Below are 27,945 nucleotides of genomic sequence, written 5' to 3'. Positions count from 1 at the left end.
ATAGGCATGGCCATTATTCTCCTCAGAGTATAATTTTGGCTCTACTCTAAGACACATTCGAATGGAGACTGTGATAGTTAACTTAAAATCTCATAATTCCCTTGTTTTATAATGATAGAGACTAGATTATAAGAATTGTTCAAACAAGTATAAATAAACAACTTCTCCAGTCACTAAAGAAAATTTTGGTAAACTAATATCTTTGAGAAATTGGCTTCCTGGGATAGCCTATAAAATAAATTAGGTTAAAAACATAAGCCTAGATAATAAATAGGGTGACCTTTCATATGACACTTTAATAAAATCATCATACGTTGAATAGTTAACAAAACGAGAGCATTGGTTTTAGATTGCTTGGTTTGTTGATTTCTTTTCAGCAATAATTAGAAGAGAGGGCTATTTGCCCCCTTAAATGCATGTCTGGTGTCTCATACCAACATTCCGTATAAAACAATACTATTTATATTTCTGTTCTTCATAGTATAAGGCATAAGTTCAGTTCCCCTTAAAAATGATTAGTGGGTTATCATCTGAATTAAAACCTGAGGATGGTAGATGTGTGTGAATTGGGAAACTTTTTGAGGGTAGAAGGAAAACGATGTGGCAAATCACAAACTGCACAATCTAATAATCAATGTCCTCATTTTATGTGCAGATCAAATTTTCAGAGAAGGTGACTACTGGCAGTAAAGAGTTTGGGAATAAATTTTACTCTAATTTCTCATGTCATAAAACAGATCATGAGCTCATATGGGATACTGAAGATCTTAGATGACTTTGAGGCCCCTCATATTCTGAATTTCCAAAATGAAACTCTACCACCTCATCCATCCCAAGAAATCTGTTATAGGTAGAGTTGCCTGTCTGAGAAAAAGTCACCTGCATCTACTCAAAGCTTAAACCGGAACTTGCGCCCATCCTTAAATCTCTGCTTGTCCTCTCCTCCCCCACCCACATATACAGCTAGTCACAAAACTTGTCTCTCTGTTAGGTCTCCCTGCTGTGCTTAATCCTAGCTGTCACCTCTTGCCAGGCCCCTGCAATCGACTTTTCTGAAATCCTCACATCTAGTCTTGCTTCCTTCTCTCCAGTCCATTATCCACACTGCATCAAGGGGGAACCTTTCCACAAAATATCTGGTTCTCTCACTTTTTTTTTTTTTTTTTTTTCACTGTTTCATTCAATGGCTTCCTCTAGTGACATAAAATAAGCTTTTTAATTTTTATTAATTTAAAAAACATTGCATTTTAATTGTACAAAATTTGGAGTACAGTTTTAATTAAATGAACAGTATGTAATGACCAAGTCAAACAGTTAACATTTCCTTCTCTTTAAGCATTTAAAATTTTTTTTGATTAGCACATGATAATAACTGTACACACTGATGTGGAACTGTGTAGTATTTCAATACATACGTACAACATATACTGATTGAATCAAGGGGATTGACGTTTCCATCTCCTTATTATTACTTTGTGTTTGAGCCTTTGATCTCCTCTCTTAATTATTTATAAGAAATACAACAGATTATAGTCCCTACAATGTACTAAATAGAATACCAGAACTTATTTCTACCTTGGTAATCGATATTCAGCCTCTCTGTATCCTATTCGTGCCTTCTCTTCTTAGTCTCCAGTAATCATTATTAAATGCTCTGATTAACTATGAGAGAGAATATTGGATTTTTCTCTTTCTGTGTCTGAGTTATTTCACTTAACATAATGACCTCAAATGCCACCCATCCTGCTGCAAATGATAGAATATGATTTTTGTATAGTATTCCATATACTATGTAAATGGTAGACATACCATATTTTCTTTATTCACTCATCCATTGATGGGCACCTAGGTTGATTCCCACATCTCGGTTATTGTGAATAATGAAAGCACCCAGAAACCACTCTGGATGTGGGAACTCACACAAGAAATTTTATTAGCAGACAAGCAGAGTTTCTGTCCTTAAGGATGAAAAGAGAGAGTGAGAGAGAATGAGAGTGAAAGAAAGAAAAGAGCAAATAGCAGGGAAATTACCCTTCAATCGTGAAAGCCCATGGGCAGACCAATGACTAACAAGAAAGTTAACAATCTAAATTAAAAAATGGTGTGTGGGGAGCGGGCCGTATCAGGGGAGAAATGGCTGCAGCCTTGCTTCTTACAAATAATACTTCAATAAACACGTTTCTTCAGCACACCTTTATCTTCCCTTTTGGATGATATACCCAATGGTGGGATTATTGTATCATATGGTACTTTTGTTTCTTTAAATTTTTCAGGGAACCTCACACTGATTTTCCACAATGGCTGTCGTAATTTATCCTCCCACCCACAGTGTGTGAGCATTTCCTTTTCTCCATATCTTCACCAATATTTGTTAATTTTTGACTTTTTGTGAAAAAAAATTGTAACTGGGGTGGGATGATATCTAATTGCAGTTTTGAGTTGCATTTTTCTGATGGCTCATAATGTTGAGTATTTTTTCATAAACTTGTTGGCCATTTGAATGTCTTCAGAATAAGCTGTTAATGATTAATGCCTTCCTTTATCTTTTGTTGCTCCTCAGGAACCTCTCTTCCTGTTACCTATTAGCCATGTTGGTCTCTTTCAGTACCTTAAGTTGCCATGTTCTTTCTCAGTTAGGGCTCTTATACGTATTACTGAGGAAGTACTTAAAAATTTATTAATAGGCTTTTCTTTTTCACCTATCCAAGAGCACGATCTTAACCTCACCGATGCAACATTTCTAGAGGAAGATTTATTATTGCAGAAGGAATGCAGGAAAATGACTGAGGTAATAATATTCAGCTTTTGACCTTCAAAAACAGGAATTTGTCATAAGGCCCAGGCTGTCTCCTGAAGGCCTGTCCAAATTGCTTTAGCATATGAAAGGAGAATTTCCAGGGTTATACTGTAGGGTTTCCTGTAAAAGGATGGTAAGAGAGAAACCCTTTGCAATTCTAGGGTAATCGTGGAAAGATGAAACAACGTGGCAGGAGAGCAGCATGAGCTTTTCACAAGTGGGAGTGATGGGCAGAAAGAAGCTCCTAAGCCTCACACTGCCATTCCCATTCACCTGTGGAGGAGGCCACTTCGTGGTGAGCTGCAGTATAGAGTGGGGTGAACCATGTCATTGTTACTATGGAGCAGCAGAATGATTAGGTGGAGGAAAGACTCAAGGTTAGCTTCCCAGATCTTTACCCTTAGTTTCCAGAAACCTCAAAGGAACTGATAATCTGGCTGGAGAGTGTCTAAAGGGGTCTTTCAGGGGGTCAGGTGGTTGTGGGAGGCACAGAGCAGATTGCCTGGGCCAGGTCTGAATGTGAGGCATAGCCTGACCTCAGAGTGTTCTCAGCTCTGCGAGAGCCACCCTGAGCCTTAATCTGCCAGGAGGAACTGCAGGAAGTCTGTCTGTGTGAGAAGAACAGTCCACAAGCTCACTGGCTGCAAATGCCTGCACAGGAGCCAGGAGGACAGACGAAAGCACAGGGCCCCAGAGACTAGACACCCACCCTTCCTCTTCTTCCTGCCACAAGGTCTTACAGGAGGAGGGATGCCCTCTGAAAGATGGAGCAAACACTTACCCAACACAAACAACTCTATCGAAAAGGGCTTTCAGATTAATTGGATCTGACTCAGCTTTACTTCCCTTCCAGACAGTTATGAAGCGCCATAATAATTATAGGCAAAATGAAGAGATGGACATTCCTCTGTGTATCAAGAGTAGATATTGAATTTTTGACCAGTTATAGGTATGGTGCTTTCTCTGCATAGAAATCTCCCCAACCCTTGCACGGCACTAACTTCCGTGTGCCTGACCAACACCTGGGCTTCATTTCACCAACCCATTGCCAGACTTTATTGTAACTATATGTTTTATAGGACTGTTGTTCTGCTAAGCTTTAAGCTTCACAATAGCAGGGTCACTTTGTTTCTAGAACCTGTGGTGCTACTGACGAATGGAAAGTGCTTGATAAGTACTGCCAAATGAATGAAAGAATGACAGGAGAATTTTCCATACAATTGTGTGACCATGGGAAAGTCCCTTTAAAATCTCCAGGCACATCAATCTGTCCCTCTATCAGTGTGGAAAAGGGTATTTACTACTTCATAAGGTTGGTGCTGCAGAGTAAATAGGATGCTAGAGGTAAACTCCTAGGCATAATAACTGACACACAATCCCGGAAATCTGAGCTATTATCATTGCCTTAAAATAGTAATCCCACCCAACTTCCTACTAAGTGCTGTCCACATAAGTAGTTACCTGATAAAGACTTGTCAGCTAATAAAAATGTTAGTTCCAGGTGTCTCTATGTTAAAAACAAAACAAAACAAAACAAAACAAAACAAGCAAACAATTTGCTCTATGCTCAAATAAATTCAGCATTACTTTAAATATCAAGCAGATTAATTACACTGAAAATAAGATTCAGTTTGCTAATAGTAGCCATGAATACAACCTTTAAGAAAACCTTTTATTTATTTATTTTTTGTTAGTGGAATACACTTTTACAGAAAACAACCAGACACCTTGGAGAGCAAAAAAGCAAGTGAGTTTGTAAACATTATTAATGAGATGCATTAGCAGTCACTGATATCTGATCAGTCCATAAATAATATGACTTCCCAGGAGATAAACCCCTTTAGGCAAGTCAACTAATGTCTGAAAAAGCAGTCCTTATCTTGAATAGAAGATGAAAGAGAGGCTAAATTTAAAGGGCAGTCCTCAGTTCTCATTTCTATAGATTTCTCTCTGGGGAACTTCATTTCTAATAGGATAGTTAACATTTCAATACAGAAGTACAGAATGTACTTTTTGTGATTTATTTAGACATTGTTCTTATGACAGAATATTTTATGGCTTTAAATCTCTTATTACCCACATGCCCCATTTTAGACCAAATCCCCAATGCATAATGTAGGTCAAAGAGAAGTTGTGATTTATTCATTAATAACCCACTTTACAGCATCAAGGGAAGCAGGTACACCTGAACTTCAAAACTAGGAAGTACCCTTCATTCCTTCCTTTCTTGCTTAATAATTCAGGGAAAGAGTCATTAGGTGGGACAAGCAAGGCTGGGAATAGTGGGTACAGCTCAGCACACAGTTTGGAAACCGATGGAGCGAGGAAGGTGTCCGTGCTGGGAGGGGATTGGTCGTGGTGGCTTGGGATGGAATGTTGGGTCTGCAGGTGGGAAGAGAAGGACATTCATGTGGAGGGATGGCAATGACCCAGTTGGGTTGTGAGAGCCAGAGCAAGGTGAGGGGGGCATGTGCACAGGGATGGAGGTGCAGGTACAAAATTAGGGACGTCATCAGGAAATACTGTAGGACACTGAGAGCAGGGGTTTTTACTTAAGTTCTTAAAGTGTTAATTCTTAAGAGAAAAGAATTATAAATATGAAAAAGGGAAAAAAATGAACCCAATGGTGTTGGGTTGGAATTGAAGATACAATGTGAGCTCATGATTTTCCATATATACAAACAAAAGTATAAAATGTAGATGTGATGAATCTGTGTAGACGGTTTAAGTAGCTGTCACTATTAAGAGGTGTTGGGAGATTTGACACCCCAAGAGAGAGCACATCAAGCACTTACCTGTTTGCTTTTAAATACAGTTCTCCACTACAAGGAATTAAAGATTCTTGGCAAAAGGCTGATTTTAGGATTATATAATGTAGCCTGGAACTAACAGGTATCCAGAAAGTTAAAATAAAAAAATACTCAAAGAATGCTGGAACACTTCAAAGGCACATAGATGGCGACTTGAAGCAATTCTCACTGACCAGATCTTGGACAATTGGAACCTCAAAATAATGATAATAAATGATGGTAATGATGCCAATTCATTGAAGAAAATAGAAACCCATTAATCCATGCAGGCATGTGCACACATACACACACACATGAATAAAAAAAAGAGAAGCAAAAACTGTTCCTTACAGAAGAATGCCAACTAATAAATACAGAAGGAGGAATAATGATAATTTAAAAATCATTTAGCAACTATCGCAGGAATAAGTCATACAAAAATTTCAATAGATGCTAGCACTACTGGGTTAAGTTTTGAAAAGAAAGGATTAGTCTCATAATTTCCAAACAACTCTCCACAAGATATTTATTAATTACAAAAGGTAAACTTCATAGGGGAGAAGCCTGCAGACAACCTTTAAATGATTGACCCAAATGAACATAACCAGTCATGAGACAAATAAAAATCACACCACCTGATAGGATGCAAATAAAAAGACCTCAGCATCCCATCTGTGACATTTCTACCAAAAATAAAGTGATGAGAGGATATCCGCCAAACCCAAACAAGGGAAAAAATTCTTTAAGTAACTGGGCTGAAATCTTAAAAAATGTCAAGGTCATGAAATTCAAGGAGAGACTGAAGAACTACTCCAGATTTAAAGAGATTAGAGTCATGACAACTAAAAGCAACAGCTCATCCTGGATCGATTTTTTTTTTCTTAAAGAACATATTTGGTACAGTTAACAAAATTTAAAAGAGATCTGAAGATTAGATGATAGAAATATATCAGTTTTAAACTTGCTGATTTTGATGGTTGTTTGTAACAATTTAAACTAAAGTATTCTGGGGTGAAAGAACATCATATGGATCACATATTCCCAAATAGTTCAGAAAAAACATACTTTGTATTTCTTTTGCCAACTTTCTCTAAGGTCGAAATTATGTCGAAATTTAAAAAAAAATCCTATGTAGTAGAATTAGAGATTTAGCATATATATGTTATATATTTATATATTTAGCATATATGTGTATATATATTATATGTGCATATGTATACACACATATATAGTAATTCAATGTTATGAATCTTGAGACTCTGAAAGCCAGTGCCTTATAGAATGGAATCATATATTGCAAAAAAATGGAAAACCATTTTTAATAGTTGACAAAACTTTGGAATTTTTCTACGTATATAAAAATGCAATAATTTGGGTAAGATGTATTATTGAACTTTGGGGAGGTGACCTTTACCTTATTTGAAAGGAAAGACCTTTAGAATTATTTGTTATATAAAGCTAAACAATGAATAAGTAGACTCTCTCTTACAGTGTTCTGATTCTGCTGAACCCAGGGCTCAAGTGTTTCAAACTGAACATGTTTCAAAGTTGAGTTAAGCCATTGGGAATTATAATTTAGTTGAGGCTCTTTTAGTCATAAGGACCAGAAATCCAAACTAGCTCAAAAAACGGCAAGAATACAAAAGGCATTCTCATAGATGACAACAGGCTTAAGGTGACTATCAGGGTCAGGAGAGTAGAAGGCAAGAGCCAAGCCAGCTCCCTCTGCCTCTTGCTCTCTTCCTGGGGAAACAGTCTCTCCTCTCTACTTTTTTATGAGTGTGCGCAGACAACCCTCTGGAGTTAGCAAATTGCCCAGATCTACTCAAAAGACAGTACCTCAACTTCCCCGGTTTGTTTGACCTTATGGGTCCAGTGCCAACAGTAACCGACCTGGATTTTTAACCCCTCAAATCAAAAGGAATTTGGAGTAGGAAAACGAGGTCCCGTGTTCCAGGCTGGATCAGATAGCCACTTTTCATTAATTTGTTATGGTCAGAGGGGGTTCTAGCAAGGCTGCCCGGGCCCTCTCATTCTGCAAGAGACTGTGAATGAAGAAAGTTTGTTTGTTTTTCCCAAGAGAGTTATTGAAAGGGTGAGACAAATATTTTCTAAATATTCCAGAGAATATCTTTTTTCTTACTGATGCATGTTACCCTGTGCTCTGATACTTAAAATTTTAGATTTTTTTAGATTTTTACAGACTGCATATTGATTCATTGTACACAAATGGGGTATATCAATTTGTTTCTATGGTTGTGCATGATGTAGATTTATACCATTCGTGTAATCATACATGTACATAGAATAATGATGTCTGCCTCAGTCTACCATCTTTCATACCCCCATCCCCTCCCCGCTTCTCGTTTCCCTCTACATAATCTAAAGTTCCTCCATTCTTCTCTTACCCCCACCTCCCACCCCCATTATGTATCATCATCCACTTATCAGGGAACTAAAAGTTTAGATTTCAGTTGCTAAAATTAAATTACATAACTAAGTTATGTAAAAAAATTCTGTGATATATATGAAGTTAAGAGTGAATTTCAGACATTTTGAAAGAGTTGTGGTTTTGGTTAAAAACAGATAAAAAATTGTATTTAGGGGTTTATGTAATACAGAAACAAAAGACTTCAACATAGCAGTAGAGATTTTAGTAAGAGGTACCAAGTGTCCTTTGCTATGATGAGATAACTGAATGAATCGAAGAGGACTTCCCTATATTTTTAAGAATCACTTCTTTGCCTCTCAGTCTTTCTCACTGTAAAATAAGTGTTTTGAACTAGAACTGCAAATGACATTAATAGGCAACTCTAAAATTTTAAAACCTGAAGAGCTTTCAAGTGAATGAAAGATTCTTATGGGGAGTGATGCAGGAGAGAGGACAATGGGAGAGGTGAATGGGATGGAAAGTGATGAAAAAATGAGACGAGATGCCAGTTATGAGAGCGCACATGAATAACAAGTACAGTATGCACTCGGCTCTGCATAACTGAGGTCCAGGACAGGTACCTAATTCTGCAGAATCGAGTGGTGCAGGACTGGGGAGAGCCCTGATAAGCCCTGGGCCTTAGGTGGTAGAGCCCTGGCCTAGTATGTGCAAGGCCCTGGGGTTTTCCCCTAGCGCTGCAAATTAATTAATTAATTAATTAATTAATTAATTAATTATAAAACAAGAAAGAAAGAAAAGAAAGGAACTGAATGGTGCAGATAGCTCTGGACTCTGGATTCATGTGTCTAAAGCTGAGGAGAAAGCAGCAAGGAGTGAGATTTCGACGTCTTTAGAGAAAGCACCACACTTTCTCCATTATAGGCGTGAACCCAGGCCTTGTGAGTGAGCTCATGTTCTCCCACTAAGTCACATCCCTCGCCTGAACTGCATCCTAAAGAAAGAGGTAGATCTAGAGCCAGGTAGACTGGATAAGGGATGGGTTTTTAGGGGAATTCATGGGGCATTGGCAGGAGAGGAGTTGGAACGAGGCAGCCACCTGGAGTCATCTTATAGACTCACCGAGTGTTAAAGCTGGGAGAACTTTGAATGTCATTTGGTGTATTAAGTACAGGACCATCAGGAGATTTTTCATCCACTTTATATGTAAAAATGTTGTGTGAATATGAGTTTCCTAGTGAGCAAGTGCATAGCCTGCATGAGATTCACTAAGTAGCTTTTGAACCATAAGCAATGAAGGATCACTGGTTTATTCCTATCTTCTGAATTAACAACGGGAAAACAAAAGCTTAGGGAGAGAAAATGATGTGTTGAAAGGTACATTTTAATATTACTATTTTTTTTTTTACTGGAGATGTACATTGATTCTGAAATATATTAACAATGGAGTGGTGCATATGTTTATTAAATACTATTTAAGTAAGATTATCAGACATAGCATTGTATATGTATCAAAGATGATTATTTACGTACTTTAAATCTTTTAAAAACATTTAAGAAGAGAGTTGTATATTTGACGGGGAGGTCTTAGGCCTTTTTACTCCTGGGTCAGCTGTAGAATATTATAATGTTTCTGCCTTTTAAAAAATAACACATTTTTTAGTGTGTATGTGTATGTGTGGTGTGTGTGTGTGTGTGTGTGTGTGCGCTTAAAGCATAAAATTCACTATCTTAACTGTTTCAAGTGTACAACTGAGTGGTATTAAGGACATTCATATTATTGTGTTACCATGGCTACCATCTATCCATGGAACTCTATTTACGTTCCAAAGCTGAAACTCTGTGCCCATTTAGCAATAACTCCCCATTTTCTCCTCCTTCCAAACCCTGAAAACCACCATTGTATTTTGCTTCTATGAATTTTACTACTCAAAGTACCTCATAAGGTGGAATTGTGTATTATTCATCATCTGACTGGTTTATTTCATTTAGAATAATGTCCTCGATATTTATCCATGTAGTGTGGCAAATATAGTATGTGTCAAATTTTACTTCCTTTTTAAGGCTGAATGATATTCCCTCATATCTAAATGACTCCTTCTGTCCATCCATTAATTTGTGGATGGAAACATAGGTTGCATAAATATTTTGGCTATTACGAATAATACTTCTAAAAATGAGAGTGTACAAATAATGTCTCATTGAGTCCTTTCACTCAGTTATTTTGGGTATTGCTGTATCATACGGTAATTCTATTTTTATATTTTGAAGAACTGTGATAACTGTTTTCCATGATTGCTGTACCATTTACATTCCCAGGAGCAGTGTACAAGTGTTCTATTTTATTCTTATTCTCCTTAATTCTAGTTTCTGCTTTTTATAGTAGCTATGCTAATGGTGTGAGGTTTCGGTGTGTATTTTTGTAATGATTAGTAATGTTGAATGTCTCTTCCTCTGATTATTGGCTATTTGTATATTTTCTTTGGCAAAATATCTTTCCAAGTCTTTCCCTCATTTTAAAATCAGGTTGTTTGTTCTGTTGTCATTGAGTTTTAGGAGTTCTCTATATATTCTGAATATTAATTCCTTATCAGGTATATGATTTGGAATATGCTCTCTCATTTTGTGGGTTGCCTTTTACTCTGTTAATTTCACTCTGTTGGTAGTGTATTTTGATGGCCAAAAGCTTTTGAATTTCATGAAGTTCACTTTCTCTACTTTTTCCTTTATTACCTCTGTTTTCAGTGTCATATCTAAGAAACTGCTCTAAAATCCAGTGTCAAGAAGCTTTTCTCCTATGCTTTCTTCAAAGGCGCTTGTAGAGTTAGCTCCTGTATTTGAACCTTTGACCCGTTTTGAGTTCATTTTGGTGTATGGTATTAAGTAAAAGATTCAATTTCATTCTTTTGCATGTGGGTATCCAGTTTTCCCAGCACCATTTCTTGGAAAGACTGCACTTTCCCCATTAAATAATTTTGGTACGCTTAAAAAAATTATCTGACCATAAGTGCAATTGTTTATTTCTTTACTCTTTCTTCTATCCCATTGGTATATATGTCTTTCTTTGTGCCAATACCATACTGTTTGGATTACTGCACCTTTGAAATAAGTTTTGAAATGAGGAAGTACGAATCCTCCAACTTTATGGTTTTTAAGAATTTTGAGACGTTTTAAGTTTCTTTGAACTTCATGCAAACTTTAGGGTAGTTTATCTGTTTCTGCAAAGAAATGTTATTGGAATTTTTGATAGCAATTGCATTTGATTTGTAGATTCCTTTGGGTAATATTGATATATTAACAATATTAAGTCTTCTAATTTACAGAGTGTCTATCCATTTCTTTCAGCAATGATTTGTAATATTCAGTACATGAGTTCTTTTCATATATACAATATCATATTATTTGTGAACAGAGATAATGTTACTTCTTCCCTCCAATTTGGATATAATTTATTTCTTTTTCTTGCCTAATTTCTCTGACCAGAACTTCTAGTACCTGTTAAATAGAACTGGGAGAGGCAGGGATCCCTTCCTGTTCCTGATCTTGAAAGAAAAGCTTTCAGTCTTGTATCATTGAATAGAATGGTAGGATGCTTACTGTGAGTTTTTCAAATATGGATTTTATTGTACTGTGGTTGTTTCCTTCTATCCCTAGTTCATTGATGTGTGTGTGTGTGTGTGTCTGTGTGTGTGTGTGTAATCATGAAAGATTTTGGATTTTGTCAAGTGTTTTTTCTGTATCAGTTAAGATGATTGTGTAGTTTATTTCCTCTTAATTTTGTTAATATGGTGTATTATGTTGATTGATTTTCATATATTGAACCTATTTTTGCATTCCAGGAGTAAATTTCACTTGGTTATGGTATATAATCCTTTTAAGATATATTTGAATTTGATTTCCTGGTATTTTGTTGAGGATTTTATTATCCATGTTCCTATGGGATAATGGTACATAGAATTATTTTTTGGTCGTAACTTTTTCTGCTTTGGTATGAGGACAATGCTGGTCTTATGGAACAAGTTAGGAAATTTTTTTTTCTTCTAGTAAATGTTTAAATGTTTAAATGTTAATTCTTTAAACAAAACACATCAGTCCTGAAATTTTCTTTGTTGGAAGATTTTGTTTTCTGATTTAATCTCCTTATTAATTATTGGTCTTACTCAGACTTTTTCATGATTCAGTCTTGGTAGATTGTGTGTTTCTTTAAGTATGTATATTTCATCTAGAGTATCCAATTTGTTGTCATTCAGTTGTTCATAGTACTCTCATATAATCCTTTTTATTTGTGTAGCATCAATAGTGATGTCTCCATTTTAATTTTGACCTTAACAATTTGAATTTTCTCTTTTTTTCCTTAGTGTGCAAAAGGTTTGTCAATTTTGTTCATATTTTTGAAGAACCAACTCTTGGTTCAATTAATTTTTTTTCTTCTATTTTTCTGTTCTCTATTTCATTTATATCTGCTTTCATCTTTATTGTCTCCTTTTGCTAACTTTGGGTTTAGTTTGTTCTTTTTCTAGTTCCTTAAGTTATAAAGTTAGTTTGTTGATTTGAAAGTCTTTTTTTTTTTTAAATGTGTGTTTAGAACTATAAATTTCTCTATTACTCTTGCTTGTGCTGCATTCCACGAGTTTTGGTATGTTATTTTCATTTTCATTTGGATCAAGATTTTTTTTATTTCTCTTTTGATTTTTTTCTTGGCCCACTAGTTGTTTAAGAATGTGTTCTTTAATTTCCACAAATTTCTGAATTTTCCAGTTTTCCTTCTATAAATTGATTTGTAACTTCATTCTGTGATGGACAGAGAAGCTAATATGTCTGTCTTCTTTGTGTGTGTGTGTGTGTGTGTGTGTGTGTGTGTGTGTGTGTGTGCGTGTGTGTGGTACTGGGAATTGGACCTAGGGACACTCTACCACTAAGCTGCATCCTTAGCCTGTTTTATATTTCTATTTATTTGTTTATTTTATTTTGAGACAGAATCTTGCTAAGCTGCTGAGGCTGGAGTCAAACTTACCCTCCCAAGTACTGGGGTTATAGGTGTGTGCTACTGAACCCTGCTATATCTATGTTTGTAAATTGATTGGGACTTATTTGTGACCAACCATGTAGCTGATTCTGGAAGTGTCTCATGTGCACTTGAGAAGCATGTGTATTCTGTTATTGGGTAATGTGTTTATGTCTGTTATATCTATTTCATTTATTGTAGTTTTCAAGTCCTCTGTTTTCTCATTTATTTTGTGTCTGGTTGTTCTATCTATTATTGAAAGTGGGGTTTTAAATTCTTCAACACTCTTTTAGAATTGTCTACTTCTCTTTTCAATTTTATCAGTTTTTTCTTAAGATACTTTGATGTTCTGTTATTAGGAGTATAAAGTTTTTTTGTTATCTTTTCTATACTGAACCTTTTTATTAATACATAATGTATCTCTGGTCTCTTGTAACTTTTTTTTAAAAAATTAGTCTATTATTTGATATCAGTATAATCACTTCTTTAGTTTCGTCCTTCTTTCCATGGAATACTTTTTCCTTTCCTTTCACTTTCAATTTATTCATGTCCTTAAATCTGAAGTGAACCTCTTGTAGATAGCATAGAGGTGGAACAGAGTTGTTAAACCGATTGTGCCAGGTTTTGTCTTTTAATTAGATAATTTAATTCATGGGCATTTAAAGTAGTTATTGATAAGGAAGACTGACAGTGGCATTCGGCTCTGCTTCCTGTGTGTGTTACAGATAGCTGCATTTGTCCCTTGTTTCTTACGTTGCCCTCTCCTTTTCTATTCAGTTGATTTTGTCTTGTTATAAAGCATTTAAATTCCTTTCTCATTTCCTTTTATTTGTGGTTACCTTGGGATGCCACTTAACACCTTATAGTTGTAATACTCTAACTTGAATTTATACCAGTTTAACTTCAATAACATACCAAAACTCTGTGTCCATATATCTCTGTACATAGCCTTTCAATTATTGATATTATAGAATTACATTTTTATATATTATGTGTACAAAAGCATAAACTAATAGTTACTCTGTATACATTAATCTCTTAAGCTATATAGAAAAGCTATATATTACAGTTATAAACCGAATTATACCAACACTAGCTTTAATAGTAGATTCTTTAAATGTGCATGTGCGTTCATCTCTTTAATCATGTAGAAAACAAAAAATTTAAATTGTAAAACAAATTAAAACAAGAGTCATTTTTATAATTTTCATTTTATTTATCTTTACTAAATTATTTCTTCTTTTTTTTTTTCTTTTTTATTTTTTTATTGTAAACAAATGGGATACATGTTGTTTCTCTGTTTGTACATGGCGTAAAGGCATATCATTTGTGCAATCATAAATTTACATAGAGTAATGTTGTTTGATTCATTCTGTTATTTTTTCCCTTCCCCCCACCCCTCCCACCCCTCTTTACCCTCTATACAGTACTTCCTTCCTCCATACTTGCCCCCCTCCCTAACCCTAACTCTAACCCTAACACTAACCTGTCCCTCCCCCCCATTATGTGTCATCCTCCACTTATTAGTGATATCATTCGTCCTTTGGCTTTTTGAGATTGGCTTATCTCACTTAGCATGATATTCTCCAATTTCATCCATTTGCCTGCAAATGCCATAATTTTATCATTCTTTATGGCTGAGTAATATTCCATTGTATATATATACCACAGTTTCTTTATCCACTCATCAATTGAAGGGCATCTAGGTTGGTTCCACAGTCTGGCTATTGTGAATTGAGCAGCTATGAACATTGATGTGGCTGTATCTCTGTAGTATGCACATTTTAAGTCCTTTGGGTATAGGCCAAGGAGTGGGATAGCTGGGTCAAATGGAGGGTCCATTCCAAGTTTTCTAAGGAATCTCCACACTGCTTTCCAGAGTGGCTGCACTAATTTGCAGCCCCACCAGCAGTGTATGAGTGTACCTTTCTCCCCACATCCTCGCCAACACCTGTTGTTGCTCGTATTCTTGATAATCGCCATTCTAATTGGGGTGAGATGGAATCTTAGGGTGGTTTTGATTTGCATTTCTCTTATTACTAGAGATGTTGAACATTTTTCCATATGTTTGTTGATTGCTTGTAGATCTTCTTCTGTGAAGTGTCTATTCATTTCCTTAGCCCATTTGTTGACTGGACTATTTGAATTCTTGGAGTAGAGTTTCTTGAGTTCTTTATAGATTCTGGAGATTAGTGCTCTATCTGAAGTATGATTGGCAAAGATATTCTCCCACTCTGTAGGCTCTTTCTTCGCATTGCTGATAGTTTCCTTTGCTGAGAGAAAGCTTTTTAGTTTGAATCTATCCCAGTGGTTGATTCTAGCTTTTATTTCTTGTGCTATGGGAGTCCTGTTAAGGAAGTCTGATCCTAGACCAACAAGGTGAAGATTTGGACCTACTTTTTCTTCTATAATCTGCAGGGTCTCTGGTCTGACTCCGAGGTCCTTAATCCATTTTGAGTTTAGTTTCGTGCATGGTGAGAGATATGGGTTTAGTTTCATTCTGTTGCATATGGATTTCCAATTCTCCCAGCACCATTTGTTGAAGAGGCTATCTTTTCTCCATTGCATATTTTTGGCACCTTTGTCTAGTATGAGAAAATTGTATTTATTTGGGTTTGTGTCCGTGTCCTCTATTCTGTACCATTGATCTACCTGTCTATTTTGGTACCAATACCATGCCGTTTTTGTTACTATTGCTTTGTAGTAGAGTTGAAGATCTGGTATTGCAATACCCCCTGTTTCACTCTTCCTGCTAAGGATTGCTTTAGCTATTCTGGGTTTCTTATTCTTCCAGATGAATTTCATAATTGCTTGCTCTATTTCTGTAAGGTACGTCATTGGGATTTTAATTGGAATTGCATTGAATTTGTATAGCACTTTAGGTAGTATGGCCATTTTGACAATATTAATTCTTCCTATCCAAGAACATGGAAGATCTTTCCATCTTCTAAGGTGTTCTTTAATTTCTTTCTTTAGTGTTGTATAGTTCTCATTGTAGAGGTCTTTCACCTCTTTTGTGAGATTGATTCCCAAGTATTTTATTTTTTTCGAGGCTATTGTGAATGGGGTAGTTTTCCTAATTTCTCTTTCTGAAGATTCATCACTTATGTATAAAAATGCGTTGGATTTATGGGCATTGATCTTGTAACCTGCTACTTTACTGAAATCACTTATGAGTTCTAAGAGTTTTCTGGTGGAATTTCCAGGTTCCTCTAAATATATAATCATGTCATCAGCGAACAGGGATAGTTTGAGTTCTTCTTTTCCAATTCGTATCCCTTTAATTTCTTTGGTTTGTCTAATTGCTCTGGCCAGAGTCTCAAGAACGATGTTGAATAGAAGTGGTGAAAGAGGGCATCCCTGCCTTGTTCCAGTTTTTAGGGGGAATGCTTTCAGTTTTTCACCATTTAGTATGATATTAGCCATGGGCTTAGCATAAATGGCCTTTATAATGTTAAGGAATGTTCCCACTATCCCTATTTTTTCTAGTGTTTTGAGCATGAAGGGGTGCTGTATTTTATCAAATGCTTTTTCTGCATCTATTGAAATAATCATGTGATTCTTGACTTTAAGTCTATTAATATGGTGAATTACGTTTATTGATTTCCTGATGTTGAACCAACCTTGCATCCCTGGGATGAAACCCACTTGATCATGGTGCACTATCTTTTTAATATGTTTTTGTATGCGATTTGCTAAAATTTTGTTGAGAATTTTTGCGTCGATGTTCATTAAGGATATTGGTCTGAAATTTTCTTTCCTTGATATGTCTCTGTCTGGTTTAGGTATCAGGGTGATATTGGCTTCATAGAATGAGTTTGGGTGGGTTCCCTTCTCTTCTATTTTATGGAATACTTTGAGAAGTATTGGAATGAGCTCTTCTTTAAAGGTTTTGTAGAACTCAGCTGAGAATCCATCTGGTCCCGGACTTTTCTTTGTTGGTAGGCTTTTGATGACCTCTTCTATTTCATTGCTTGAAATTGATTTATTTAAGTTGTGTATATCCTCCTCGTTCAGTTTAGGTAATTCATATGTCTCTAGAAACTTGTTGATGTCTTCAAGGTTTTCTGTTTTGTTGGAGTATAGATTTTCGAAATAGCTTCTAATTATGTTTTGTATTTCACTTGTGTCTGTTGTGATATTTCCTTGTTCATTCCGAATTTTAGTAATTTGAGTTTTCTCCCTCTTTCTCTTTGTTAGTGTGGCTAAGGTTTATCAATTTTGTTTATTTTTTCAAAGAACCAACTATTTATTTTGTTAATTTTTCCGATTGTTTCTTTTGTTTCAATTTCATTGATTTCGGCTCTGATTTTAACTATTTCCTGTCTTCTACTACTTTTGGTGTTGGTCTGCTCTTCTTTTTCTAGGGCTTTGAGCTGTAATGTTAAGTCGTTTATTTGTTGATTTCACTTCTTTTGTTGAATGCGCCCCATGAAATAAATCTTCCTCTAAGTACTGCTTTCATAGTTTCCCAGAGATTTTGATATGATGTGTCTTTGTTCTCATTTACTTCTAAGAATTTTTTAATTTCCCTCCTGATGTCTTCTGTTATCCATTCATTGTATATTAGTGTATTATTTAATCCCCAGGTATTGGAGAAGTTTCTGTTTTTTATTCTGTCATTTATTTCTAATTTCAATCCATTATGATCTGATAGAGTACAAGGTAGTATCTCTATCTTCTTGTATTTGGTAACAGTAGCTTTGTGGCATAAGACATGGTCTATTTTAACGAAGGATCCATGTGCTGCTGAGAAGAAAGTGTATTCGTTCTTTGTTGGATGGTATATTCTATATAAGTCGGTTAAGTCTAAATTGTTGATTGTTATTGAGATCTATGGTTTCTTTATTCAATTTTTGTTTGGACGATCTATCCAGTGGTGAGAGAGGTGTGTTAAAATCACCTAGTATTATTGTGTTGTGGTCTATTTGATTTCTGGAATTGAGAAGGATTTGTTTGACGTACATGGATGAGCCAATATTCGGGGCATAGATATTTATGATTGTTATGTCCTGCTGATTTATGCTTCCCTTAAGCAGTATGTAATGTCCTTCTTTATCCCTTCTGACTAGTTTTGGCTTGAAGTCCACATTATCTGAAATGAGGATGGATACTCCAGCTTTTTTGCTGTGTCCGTGTGCATGGTATGTTTTTTCCCATCCTTTCACCTTTAGTCTATGGGTATCTCTTTCTATGAGATGAGTCTCTTGCAGGCAGCAAATTGTTGGATTTTTCTTTTTAATCCATTCTGCCAGTCTATGTCTTTTGATTGATGAGTTCAGGTCATTAACATTCAGGGTTATTATTGTGATATGATTTGTATTCCCAGTCATTTGACTCATTTTTGTTTTTTGACATGATTTGGTTTCCCCTTTATTTGGCTGTTCCTTTAGGCTAGTTCCTCCTGTTGCTGATTTGCATCATTGTTTTTCATCTCTTCCTCATGGAATATTTTGCTGGGAATGTTCTGCAATGCTGGCTTTCGTTTTGTAAATTCCTTTAGCTTTTGTTTGTCATGGAAGGATCTTATTTCATAGTCAAATCTGAAAGTAAGTTTTCCTGGGTATAAGATTCTTGGTTGGCATCCGTTTTCTTTCAGGGCTTGGTAAATGTTGTTCCAGGCCCTTCTAGCTTTTAGGGTCTGGATTGAAAAATCTGCTGATATTCTTATTGATTTCCCCCTGAATGTAATTTGATTCTTTTCTCTCGCGGCTTTTAAAATTCTGTCTTTATTTTGTATGTTAGGTATTTTCATTATAATGTGCCTTGGTGTGGGTCTGTTGTAATTTTGTATATTTGGAGTCCTATAAGACTCTTTTACTTGGTTTTCCATTTCATTCTTCAGACTTGGGAAATTTTCTGATATTATTTCATTGAATAGATTGTTCATTCCTTTGGTTTGTGTCTCTAAGCCTTCCTCAATCCCAATAATTCTTAAATTTGGCCTTTGCATGGTATCCCATAATTCTTGTAGATTCTGTTCATGATTTCTTACCATCTTCTCTGTTTGGTCAACTTTGTTTTGAAGATTAAATATTTTGTCTTCAATATCTGAGGTTCTGTCTTCCAGGTGTTCTATCCTATTGGTTATGCTTTCTATGGAGTTTTTAACTTGGTTTATTGTTTCCTTCATTTCAAGGATTTCTGTTTGGTTTTTCTTCAATATCTCTAACTCTTTATTGAAATGATCTCTTGCTTCCCGTATTTCCTCCTTTAACTGTTGATTGGTGCAATTGTTTAATGCCTGCATTTGCTCTTTCATCTCCTCGTTTGCTTCCCTGATTGTTTTAATTATGTACATTCTGAACTCCCTTTCTGACATTTCTTCTGCTGTGCTGTCATTGGGTTTTATTGATATAGTATCTAGGTTTGTTTGGGACATTTTCTTCCCTTGTTTTCTCATATTGGTCAGATGACAGTGGGACTTTGTGATATTGCAGAATTCTTCTATTGGCTTATAGTGTCCTTGTAGATTTGCAGTGTATCACCTTCCTGCCTTCAGTAGCCTGAAATCTTGGAGTAACTTGATAATGCAGTGCTTCCAAGGAAAGCTGCCCCTAGCCCGCTACTGGTTCCAGGGCTTGGAGCTGGCTCTGTGTGGAAAGGCTCTCACTGGGGGGCCTGCTCCGAGAAGCTAGCATGGAAAAGCGCTTCCCGCCGGAGGGAGCTGGGCTGCGGGTTGCTTGGGGAAGTCCCTGGCTGCCCTGTCCTAGTCCCTGAAGCAACCTGCGGGCAGGAACTCGCCACCCTGGTTCAGGGACTTGAAGCTTGGTTCTGTGCAGAAAGGCTCTCACTGGGGGGCCTGCTCCGAGATGCTGGAGAATCTGGCCCTGTAGGAGGAGCCCACCACCAGAGTGGGCAGAGCTGCCTGGGGAGGATTCTAGCTGCCCTACTCTAATAAGCCACCCGAATCCGGGCCTGCCACCCGGGCAGCGCTTCACCGGGTGGGGGAGACTCACCCCGTGGCTCTATTTTAGTCCGAGTCTCTCAGTGCCTCCCCTTCTTGACTCCTGGGTTCTGGAGCAACTGGACATGCAGTCACCCTCTAGTCCGCCGTCTTGGATTACCCCATTTTAGTTTTGAGAGAACAACCCAAAGAGTTGTTAGCAAAAAAAAAAAAAATGGAAAATGTTACTTTTAGATTTCTCCCGAGAAACAAAACCAACAGAATATATGTGTGTGTGCATGAAAATGTGAATGTATGTGTGTGCCCGTGAGTGTAAAATATGTGTATGTGTTCATATTTGTGTGCATGCATGTGTGTGTTTGTGCGGAGAGAGAGATTTAGTCTAAGAAATTGGCTCATGATGGTGGAGCCTGGGTTAGTTCAAAATCTGCAGCATGGGCTATGTGGAGGTATTGTAGTTTGGATCCAAAGGCAGCCTTCCAGGGGTGGTATTCCTTATTGCCAGGAGACATCCATCTTTGTTCTATTAAGGCCTTCAGCTGATTGGATGAGGCCCATCTATCTTATGGACAGTAATTTGTTTTACTTAAAATCCACTAAGTTCATTGTTAATCTGGTCCAAAAAGCACCTTCACAGAAATATCCAGAGTAATATTTGACCAAATAGCTGTGTATTGTGGTCCTGCCAAGTAGATATATACAATTAACCATCATACTATCTTAACCTTAGCAACAAAATGACAATATTAAATGACGTCATAATGCCCTTTTATGTTGACCAAATTTATTATTTTATAAATTAAATTCTTATGCCTGTAGTGTTTTGTTTTTAGTGGTTTTGCTGTATGAATCGGGTTCCCTAAGGTTAGAAACCACGTGTTTGGTATTTCTGCTGTCTCCCTAAGACTCTGAGATACTTCTTGAGTGCAAGTATAAAGCCTGCCCTTTTCTTGCCCTAGAAGTAGCACTTATGCAGTAAGGAACAGGGTTGCTATGAAGCCACCCAACAGCCCAGGAAGGCTTGTTAGGTGGGCCTAAAATGGCAAGAAAATTCCTGAGCAAAGCAAAAGACTGAAGAATCATTAACATAAACCTCTATAATGTCCCTGTGGCTTTGACTTTTAATGGATTATTGCCCTCCCTTCTGGCCTGCTCACTCTTCAGCCCTGATCTCTTTTTGGCTTCCTGTTCCTTTCCATATCCTTTCACTATCCCAACTTTGTGCCTGGAATTTTCCACCATTCAGCATCTTCTCTCTTGAGATGATTATGTAACTATTTACTTGGGTGACTTATTCCATTAGTTACTCTCTGGACAAAATGATTTTCCTAATCTTTTTTACTTCCTGAGGCAACTGAACTCGTACTTTGGATCCCTGTGGTGTTTTAAAGTAATTTATGTCAATCATTTTTAGTAGAGTTTTGCATTTTTCCATCTTCTTTGCTATTTTTCCTGTGGGAATTTATGCTAAGCAAAAATGCTGTTTGTCCTCAAGAAAGTGACTTTTCTCTCAGCTTAATTTTTAACCTGAAAATGAACAAGTCAGACCTTATGACCATCAAGTTGCTTTTTACTTTGAATCTATTTATGTTGGCAAAGTGATCGTGAGGTTTCATATGCATTGTAGAGGAACTTAGAAAATATGGAATTTAGTAAATACCTTCCTCTGTCACTGTATTAGGGTTCTCTAGAGGAACATAATCAACAGGAAGTATGAATATAGAAAGGGGATTTATTAGATTGCCTTACACAACCAGAAGCTGGACAGTTCACAATGCCTGTCTGAAGTTGAATAGCTGGAAGAACCGGCAGCTGCACAGTCCAAGCAGTGGACCAAGGCTTCTGGAAACTACCCAGAGAATCACTGGCAGAGTCTGCTTTGGAAGAGTGAAAAAGGGAGATTCCCATACCCTCAGACACAGCAATCAAAACTCATTCAAGAAGAGCTGAGCTTGCATCTGCTTCTGCTTCCTGTTCTTCCAACTTTTATTCCATCCTATTGGGCCGTGTTGGACACATTCAGGGAGAGTCTCCACTTCAGTTCACTATCCACATGCCAATCATTCCTAGGCATGTCCTCATTGACACACCCAGCAGCCTCTTAATCATTGGCATTTTTTTTTTTTTTTTTTTTTTTTTTTTTTTTGTGGGCCTGGTGCTTACAAGGCAAGCACTCTACCAACTGAGCTATCTCCCCAGCCCTCATCAGCATCTCTTAATCCAATCAAGTTGACAATTCAAATTAACCATTACACTCACCCTCACAGAGTGGGGTGTGTGTCCCGCTTTTAATGTGATAATCATCTAATCTCAACAGTTCTTACTCTACCTACTGTCATTTCTCACTTAATTTGTTAAGTGATTATTAATTTTTTCTTATTCATATTCTGGGATCAATCTTTCCTTTTATCTTTCTATTTACTGCTACAGGAATCATGTTTTACACCAAATGATACGTGAAATGAAAAGGGTGCTGTCATCCATCCCCCCAGCACTTCTTAGGCCAGTGGTCTTTCAAGGGACATCAACACCAGCCTGAGTGTAAAACATTACTGGAGTTTCGGAAGAAATAGTTACACTATCAGATTGTTATTTTAACTGAATCTTTAAAAATTATCATTAATACTTTTATGAATGTATATGTTAATATGTTAGTAAGCATATGGAGAAGAAGCTATCTCTATGTCTGTGTTATGGGGCGCAACTTAAGAACAGACCGATCACCACTGAGAAGTCCAAATTTGAGAGTCTTTATTAAGCCGGCCGGCTGACTATCTCACACAATGCCCCCAAAACTGGCAATTGGGAGAACAGCTCCGACCACAGGGTTGCAGGGGTTCTTATACCAAAAATCACATCCATCATAAGTGTCTGTTGCTATGATTCGAAATTACAAACTAACATCATGATCATCAACAGAGGGGGAAGTGGGTCAAAGTGACCCTTACCTAGGTACAAACTAAAGAATAGTTACTAACATCCACACAATTACCGTTTACATGGTACATTGGTTAAGAGCAATAGAGATCAAAAGAGAGCAATTTTTCATTACATAAGAACTGTCATTTTGTATTGCTAAACATGTCACACTAAGTAACAGAGGATGGGTACAGAGGTGGGGTGTTCCCATGGGAGAAGCTTATTTCCTACATAACATGGAGTCTCAGAGCAAAATGGAGTCTGTTTAGTTATTTCCTTTATAGTCTGGCCTATAACATTCTCATGGAACAAGATCTGTCAGCCCATCACAATCTGCTTACAGTATACTTGCTTGAACTTTTCTTATTATTTGGGATGTATGACTCAAGATCTTGGAGGACAAATATTTTCCTTAGATTTTTTATTTTATTTATTTTTGATACCAGGAATTGAACTCAGGGGGGCTTAACCTCTGAACTACACCCCCAATTTCTTTTTATTTTTTATTTTGAGTTAGTGTCTCACTGAGTTTCTTATGGCCTCACTAAGCTGCTGAGGCTGGCTTTGAACTTTTGATCCTCCTGCATCAGCCTCCTGAGCTGCTGGGTTTGCAGGTGTACACCACCATGCCTGGCCTTAGAAAAATTTTTTATCTCATAGTAATATAAATATACAAATTTACTACAATCTCATATAAACATAAAACCTAATGACTCGTAGGCTTTATTAACTCATGACTGACTATTGCCCTTGTTAATTTACAATCTTAGTTATAAAATCTCTGGAGCTTTGTATTCAGGGTTGCTTGGTTTTAATGGCAGAAACTATCTCTGACCAACAGGGATACTGCAAAAGCATTGTTTGACTCACAAAATCGAGAGAAGCAGGTGATCCGGCTGCTAAGGCCAGAGCTGCAGCAGTATGGGACCTCGGGAGTGGACAGACCCACCCTACATATCCCAAGGACTTGCTTTGATCGACTCAGCTCTAGTTACTTTCCCCTGAGTGTCTCCTCTCAAGATTTACATTTCCAAGAAACAGCTGACAGTCTACCTTCAGTTACATGCCACACCCTAAAAATTGTTTATTGCATTCTTCCTTGCATATTTCCTGTGATGTGTGGAGGAAGTTCCTTCCCAACCATCCATGTCTATAAATCCCAACACTAGGACACCATTACTGGCTCTAAAATGCCAATTCTAGTGATGTAATCTTCATATCCAGAAAAAGAGAGAGAGAGAGAAAAAAAAAACCTATTGGTTGTGAGTTTTTTTTCCACTTAACATCTTCAGGGGTCAAATATAATTGAAAATTTTTTTCAGAAATAACTGAAAACCCTTAGAATAAAGTTTAGAATGTTCAGAAGCAATTTTACATTAATTTTTTCTTTCCTGCTCTATGTCAATGAATTATTATACTTTGATACCCTCATAAAGTCCACATTTAATCATTTTGGCCTTTAGTTCATAGGGGGAATAAAGGTTGAGATTAAAATTTAATTTTTCTGAAATACAAAATGCCTGGATGGCATTTTGGAGAAGAGTGATAATAAGTGCTGATATTCTTTCTTCAGATACTGTTATAAAATGTTTATCAGAGAAACTTCAAGAATTGATTGAGATAATCACTTTTTAAAAATTATTTTAATTGTTCTTTTTAGTTATGCATGACTGTAGAATGTATTTTGACATATCATTCATGCATGGAGTATAAGTTCCCATACTTGCAGTTGTACATGATATGGAATTACATTGGTCATATATTCATATATGAACATAGGAAAGTTATGTCCAATTCATTCTACTGACTTTCCTATTCCCATCCCCTGCTTCCGTTTATTCCCGTTTGTCTAATTCAGTGAACTTCTATTCTTCCCTCCATCGCCTGCTTATGGTGAGTTAGCATCCGCATATCAGAGAGAACATTCAGCCTTTGGTTTTGGGGGATTGGCTTATTTCACTTAGCAAATGCCATAATTTCATTCTTCTTATAGGCTCAGTATATTCCATTATATATGTACCACATTTTCTTTATCTTTCATCTGTTCAAGGGCACCTAACTTGGTTCCATAGCTTACCTATTGTGAATTGAACTTCTATAAATATTGATGGGGCCATGTCATTGTAGTATGCAGATTTTAAGTCCTTTGGATATATGTCGAGAAATGGGATACCTGGGTCAAATGGTGATTCCATTCAAATTTGAAAAATGATACAGCAAAGGTGTTTCATCTTTAATGAAATTTTTAAAAAATCATTGTATTTTTGAAGCTTATCAATTAGGACAGGACTTATGCATGGAAGAAGAAGGTCATTAAGAGATACTTCCAATGTGGAACCAAAACACACCACCCACATGTCTGTTCAAGTATTCCACCATTGAAATATCCATTTGGCCAAATATCCATTTGGCCTTTAAATTTCATGGTGAAAGTCAAATGCCATCTTGGGGGAATCAAATATGACCCCATTCTAAATCTCAATTAGTATCTTTCTCTACTTGGCTTGTCAGATAAGCAGCAAGAGCCTAAAACTAAGGGACACATGTGAGGTACTTGGCAAAGCAAAGAAATCAGAAAGTGACTGTTCATGATTTGGTCCTATCCAATCAAGTCCAGAGCAGGTCAAGGGCAGGAGCACTGGACCATCCCCCTTGCAGGAAGAAAAGGAGAATGAAAATTGAGGGGAGAGACCTTATTCCAAAGACTCTTGAAAATCAGTAGTGATTATGTGTGACTAGGTGGCCCTTCAGTTTGGAACCTCTACAAAGGTAAAAACAAAACACAAAAAACCCCACAGAAACAATTTTAGTGGGACAGGAGTAAGAAGTTCTGGTGTGCTACTGCATGGTAGATTGACTGTAGATAATGTACTGTATATTTCCAAAAGCTAGATGAAATTATTTGAATGTTTTCACCATAAAGAAATCATAAACATTTGAAGAGATAGATATTAGATATGATTAATCTTATTTGAACGTCACACAGTGTATAAATGTATCGAAGCATCACATGATACCTCATAAATATGTATAATTTTTATGATTATAGATATCAGTTTAGAATAAATTTAAATTTAAAATGACTGATTTCTATTACTGATGTTGGTTTAAATATTAGATAGATTTAATTCAAAACTTTCAGTGAGATCACATATAATTTGTCCAAGGTAGATAGATGGAAAATTATTTTATGCACACTTACAGCTTCACTACTATATGTATAATATCATATAAAACATTTTTAAATTCCCCAGATTTGTTAATGAAGAGACAAAGGAAGAAGAACACCATTTGAAAAAAAAATTACATGCCGAAATATATAATTACAGTTCAAATAGTTTAAAAATGTAGAACATCAGAGGAAATAGAGATTAGTATGATCAGAAGCAGATTAGAAGCCAGCATGGGGGAATAAGACTTGTAATGGGACCTGGGATAGGATTTAGATATGGAAATGGGAAATAAGGTAACTACTCTGTATTTTGGTTTTGCAGAAATCCTGATTTAGTCTCCTTTAAAGTGAGTTCAAGTCCAGTGGCTACTTTGAGGGAACTGAATTTCAATATTCATGTGTAAGGAAATTTATAACAATCGGAATCACTTTACAAGGTTAATTAATGCAAGAATTAATCTCTCATCTCTTTTTTCTAGGTGTGTCTGCACAGCTCACCAGCACCCGGCACCGTCGGAACACATCCGTGGGAACACCATTTTGGATGGCTCCTGAGGTCAGATAGAGTTTTGGGAAAGACAGTCTTCTGACTTTTTTTTTCCGTGTGTAATTTATCTCTAAAGTATTTTGGAATACACCAGAAGAAAGTGTCCTATGTGTTATTTTAACGTGGAATTTTTGCATGTATGAGGAGTTATGCTGGAGTTTCCCAGTTGTGAATGAATGCACAAATGAGAAGCAGAATGAATGAGTCAACCGAATGAGGTAGCGAGAAACTACTTGCATTTTTAATTTTTCATTAATTTACCTCTTTGTATAGTGTATATTTGTTATAGATACTTATGTTTTGTGTTTAAATTAGAAATATTATGAGAACCCTTGACTTTGTTAGATTCAGGTCCTCAACCTATGTATCAAGTTCCCATGCTGGTCCCTGGCTTGGGGTCAACTTTAGTAGATTCTTTTGTCATTACACTAGGAAAATTGTAGATAAACTGCTAATATAGTTGAGGGAAAAAGTGTCTAGTCACATCCTCCCTCCACAGCCACTATTTAGTACCTTCTGTCTTTTTCACTATGTGTATCAATAATGAACACTTAATTTTAAAAACTCTTTGCAACCATTGGGAAAAGCTCTGCTATTTATCTATGATTTTCTAGAGAGTGAAGGGAGGAGAAGCAATTCACATACTATATTAATATTGCAAAAGCTTCTCATTAAATTTGTTTGGCCATTGAATCCTGGCATAATCTTTCTATTTAAATACTAATTCAATTATTTCTTATAAAAAGTGAAAACATAAGCTTGATATAAAGTATGGAGAGAGAACTCATTATTTTAAGAAACTTTATGAATTTCCAGTGGATTTAAAAACTTAACAGAGACTAAATCTGAACAGAGAAAGTAGAGTCATTAGCAAAAACAGACTTGAATAAGAATCTCAAACGAGAGTTTCCTTAGCGTTTTCTCTGGTATATCACTAGTGTTTTAAATACTTGTGGAAAATTGAAAATAATGAGAAGTCAATAAAAATGTAGTTTTCTACCAAGTGTTTCATCTTGTTAGCATATATTAATAATTAATATGAATAATGCAGCTTATGATAGTTATGATTAATACACTAGCTATGTTTTATGATAATTTATAGTCACAAAATCATTATCATATATTTAAGTTTGCCTTTTAATAACAGCAGTCCTTAATATGTAATTACTAAACAGTCATTTTTATGTTATTATTTATTATTAATAAGCTTACGATAACTGCAAATAGGTCTTTCTTTCCTCTTCGACAAATTAATGGTTATTACAGAGAAGAAAAAAGGCACATGGATATTCTTTCAAGCTGACATATAGATATGTGCTTGGGATTTTGTGCATATTATATTCATCGCTCTCTGAGTACTTTTTAATCTTGAAGAATGTATTTTGATAACCAGTTTCAAGAAGCCCTATATATATCACTT

The 27,945-nt window shown here is 36.3% G+C and overlaps 1 protein-coding gene across 1 annotated transcript in view; it reads left to right on the top strand.

Moving 5' to 3' along the window:
* Positions 1-27,945, top strand: part of MYO3A (myosin IIIA) — a 224,368-nt gene that overhangs the window by 53,328 nt on the left and 143,095 nt on the right. Inside the window, 1 exon segment of the mRNA XM_079107812.1 lies at positions 26,458-26,534. Coding sequence (XP_078963938.1) covers positions 26,458-26,534 — 77 coding nt within the window.

Source organism: Sciurus vulgaris (assembly GCF_902686455.1).
Source record: "Sciurus vulgaris genome assembly, chromosome: 12".
Taxonomy (NCBI): domain Eukaryota; kingdom Metazoa; phylum Chordata; class Mammalia; order Rodentia; family Sciuridae; genus Sciurus; species Sciurus vulgaris.
Note: the sequence above shows the minus strand (reverse complement) of the source record. Positions and strands in the feature narration are given on the sequence as shown.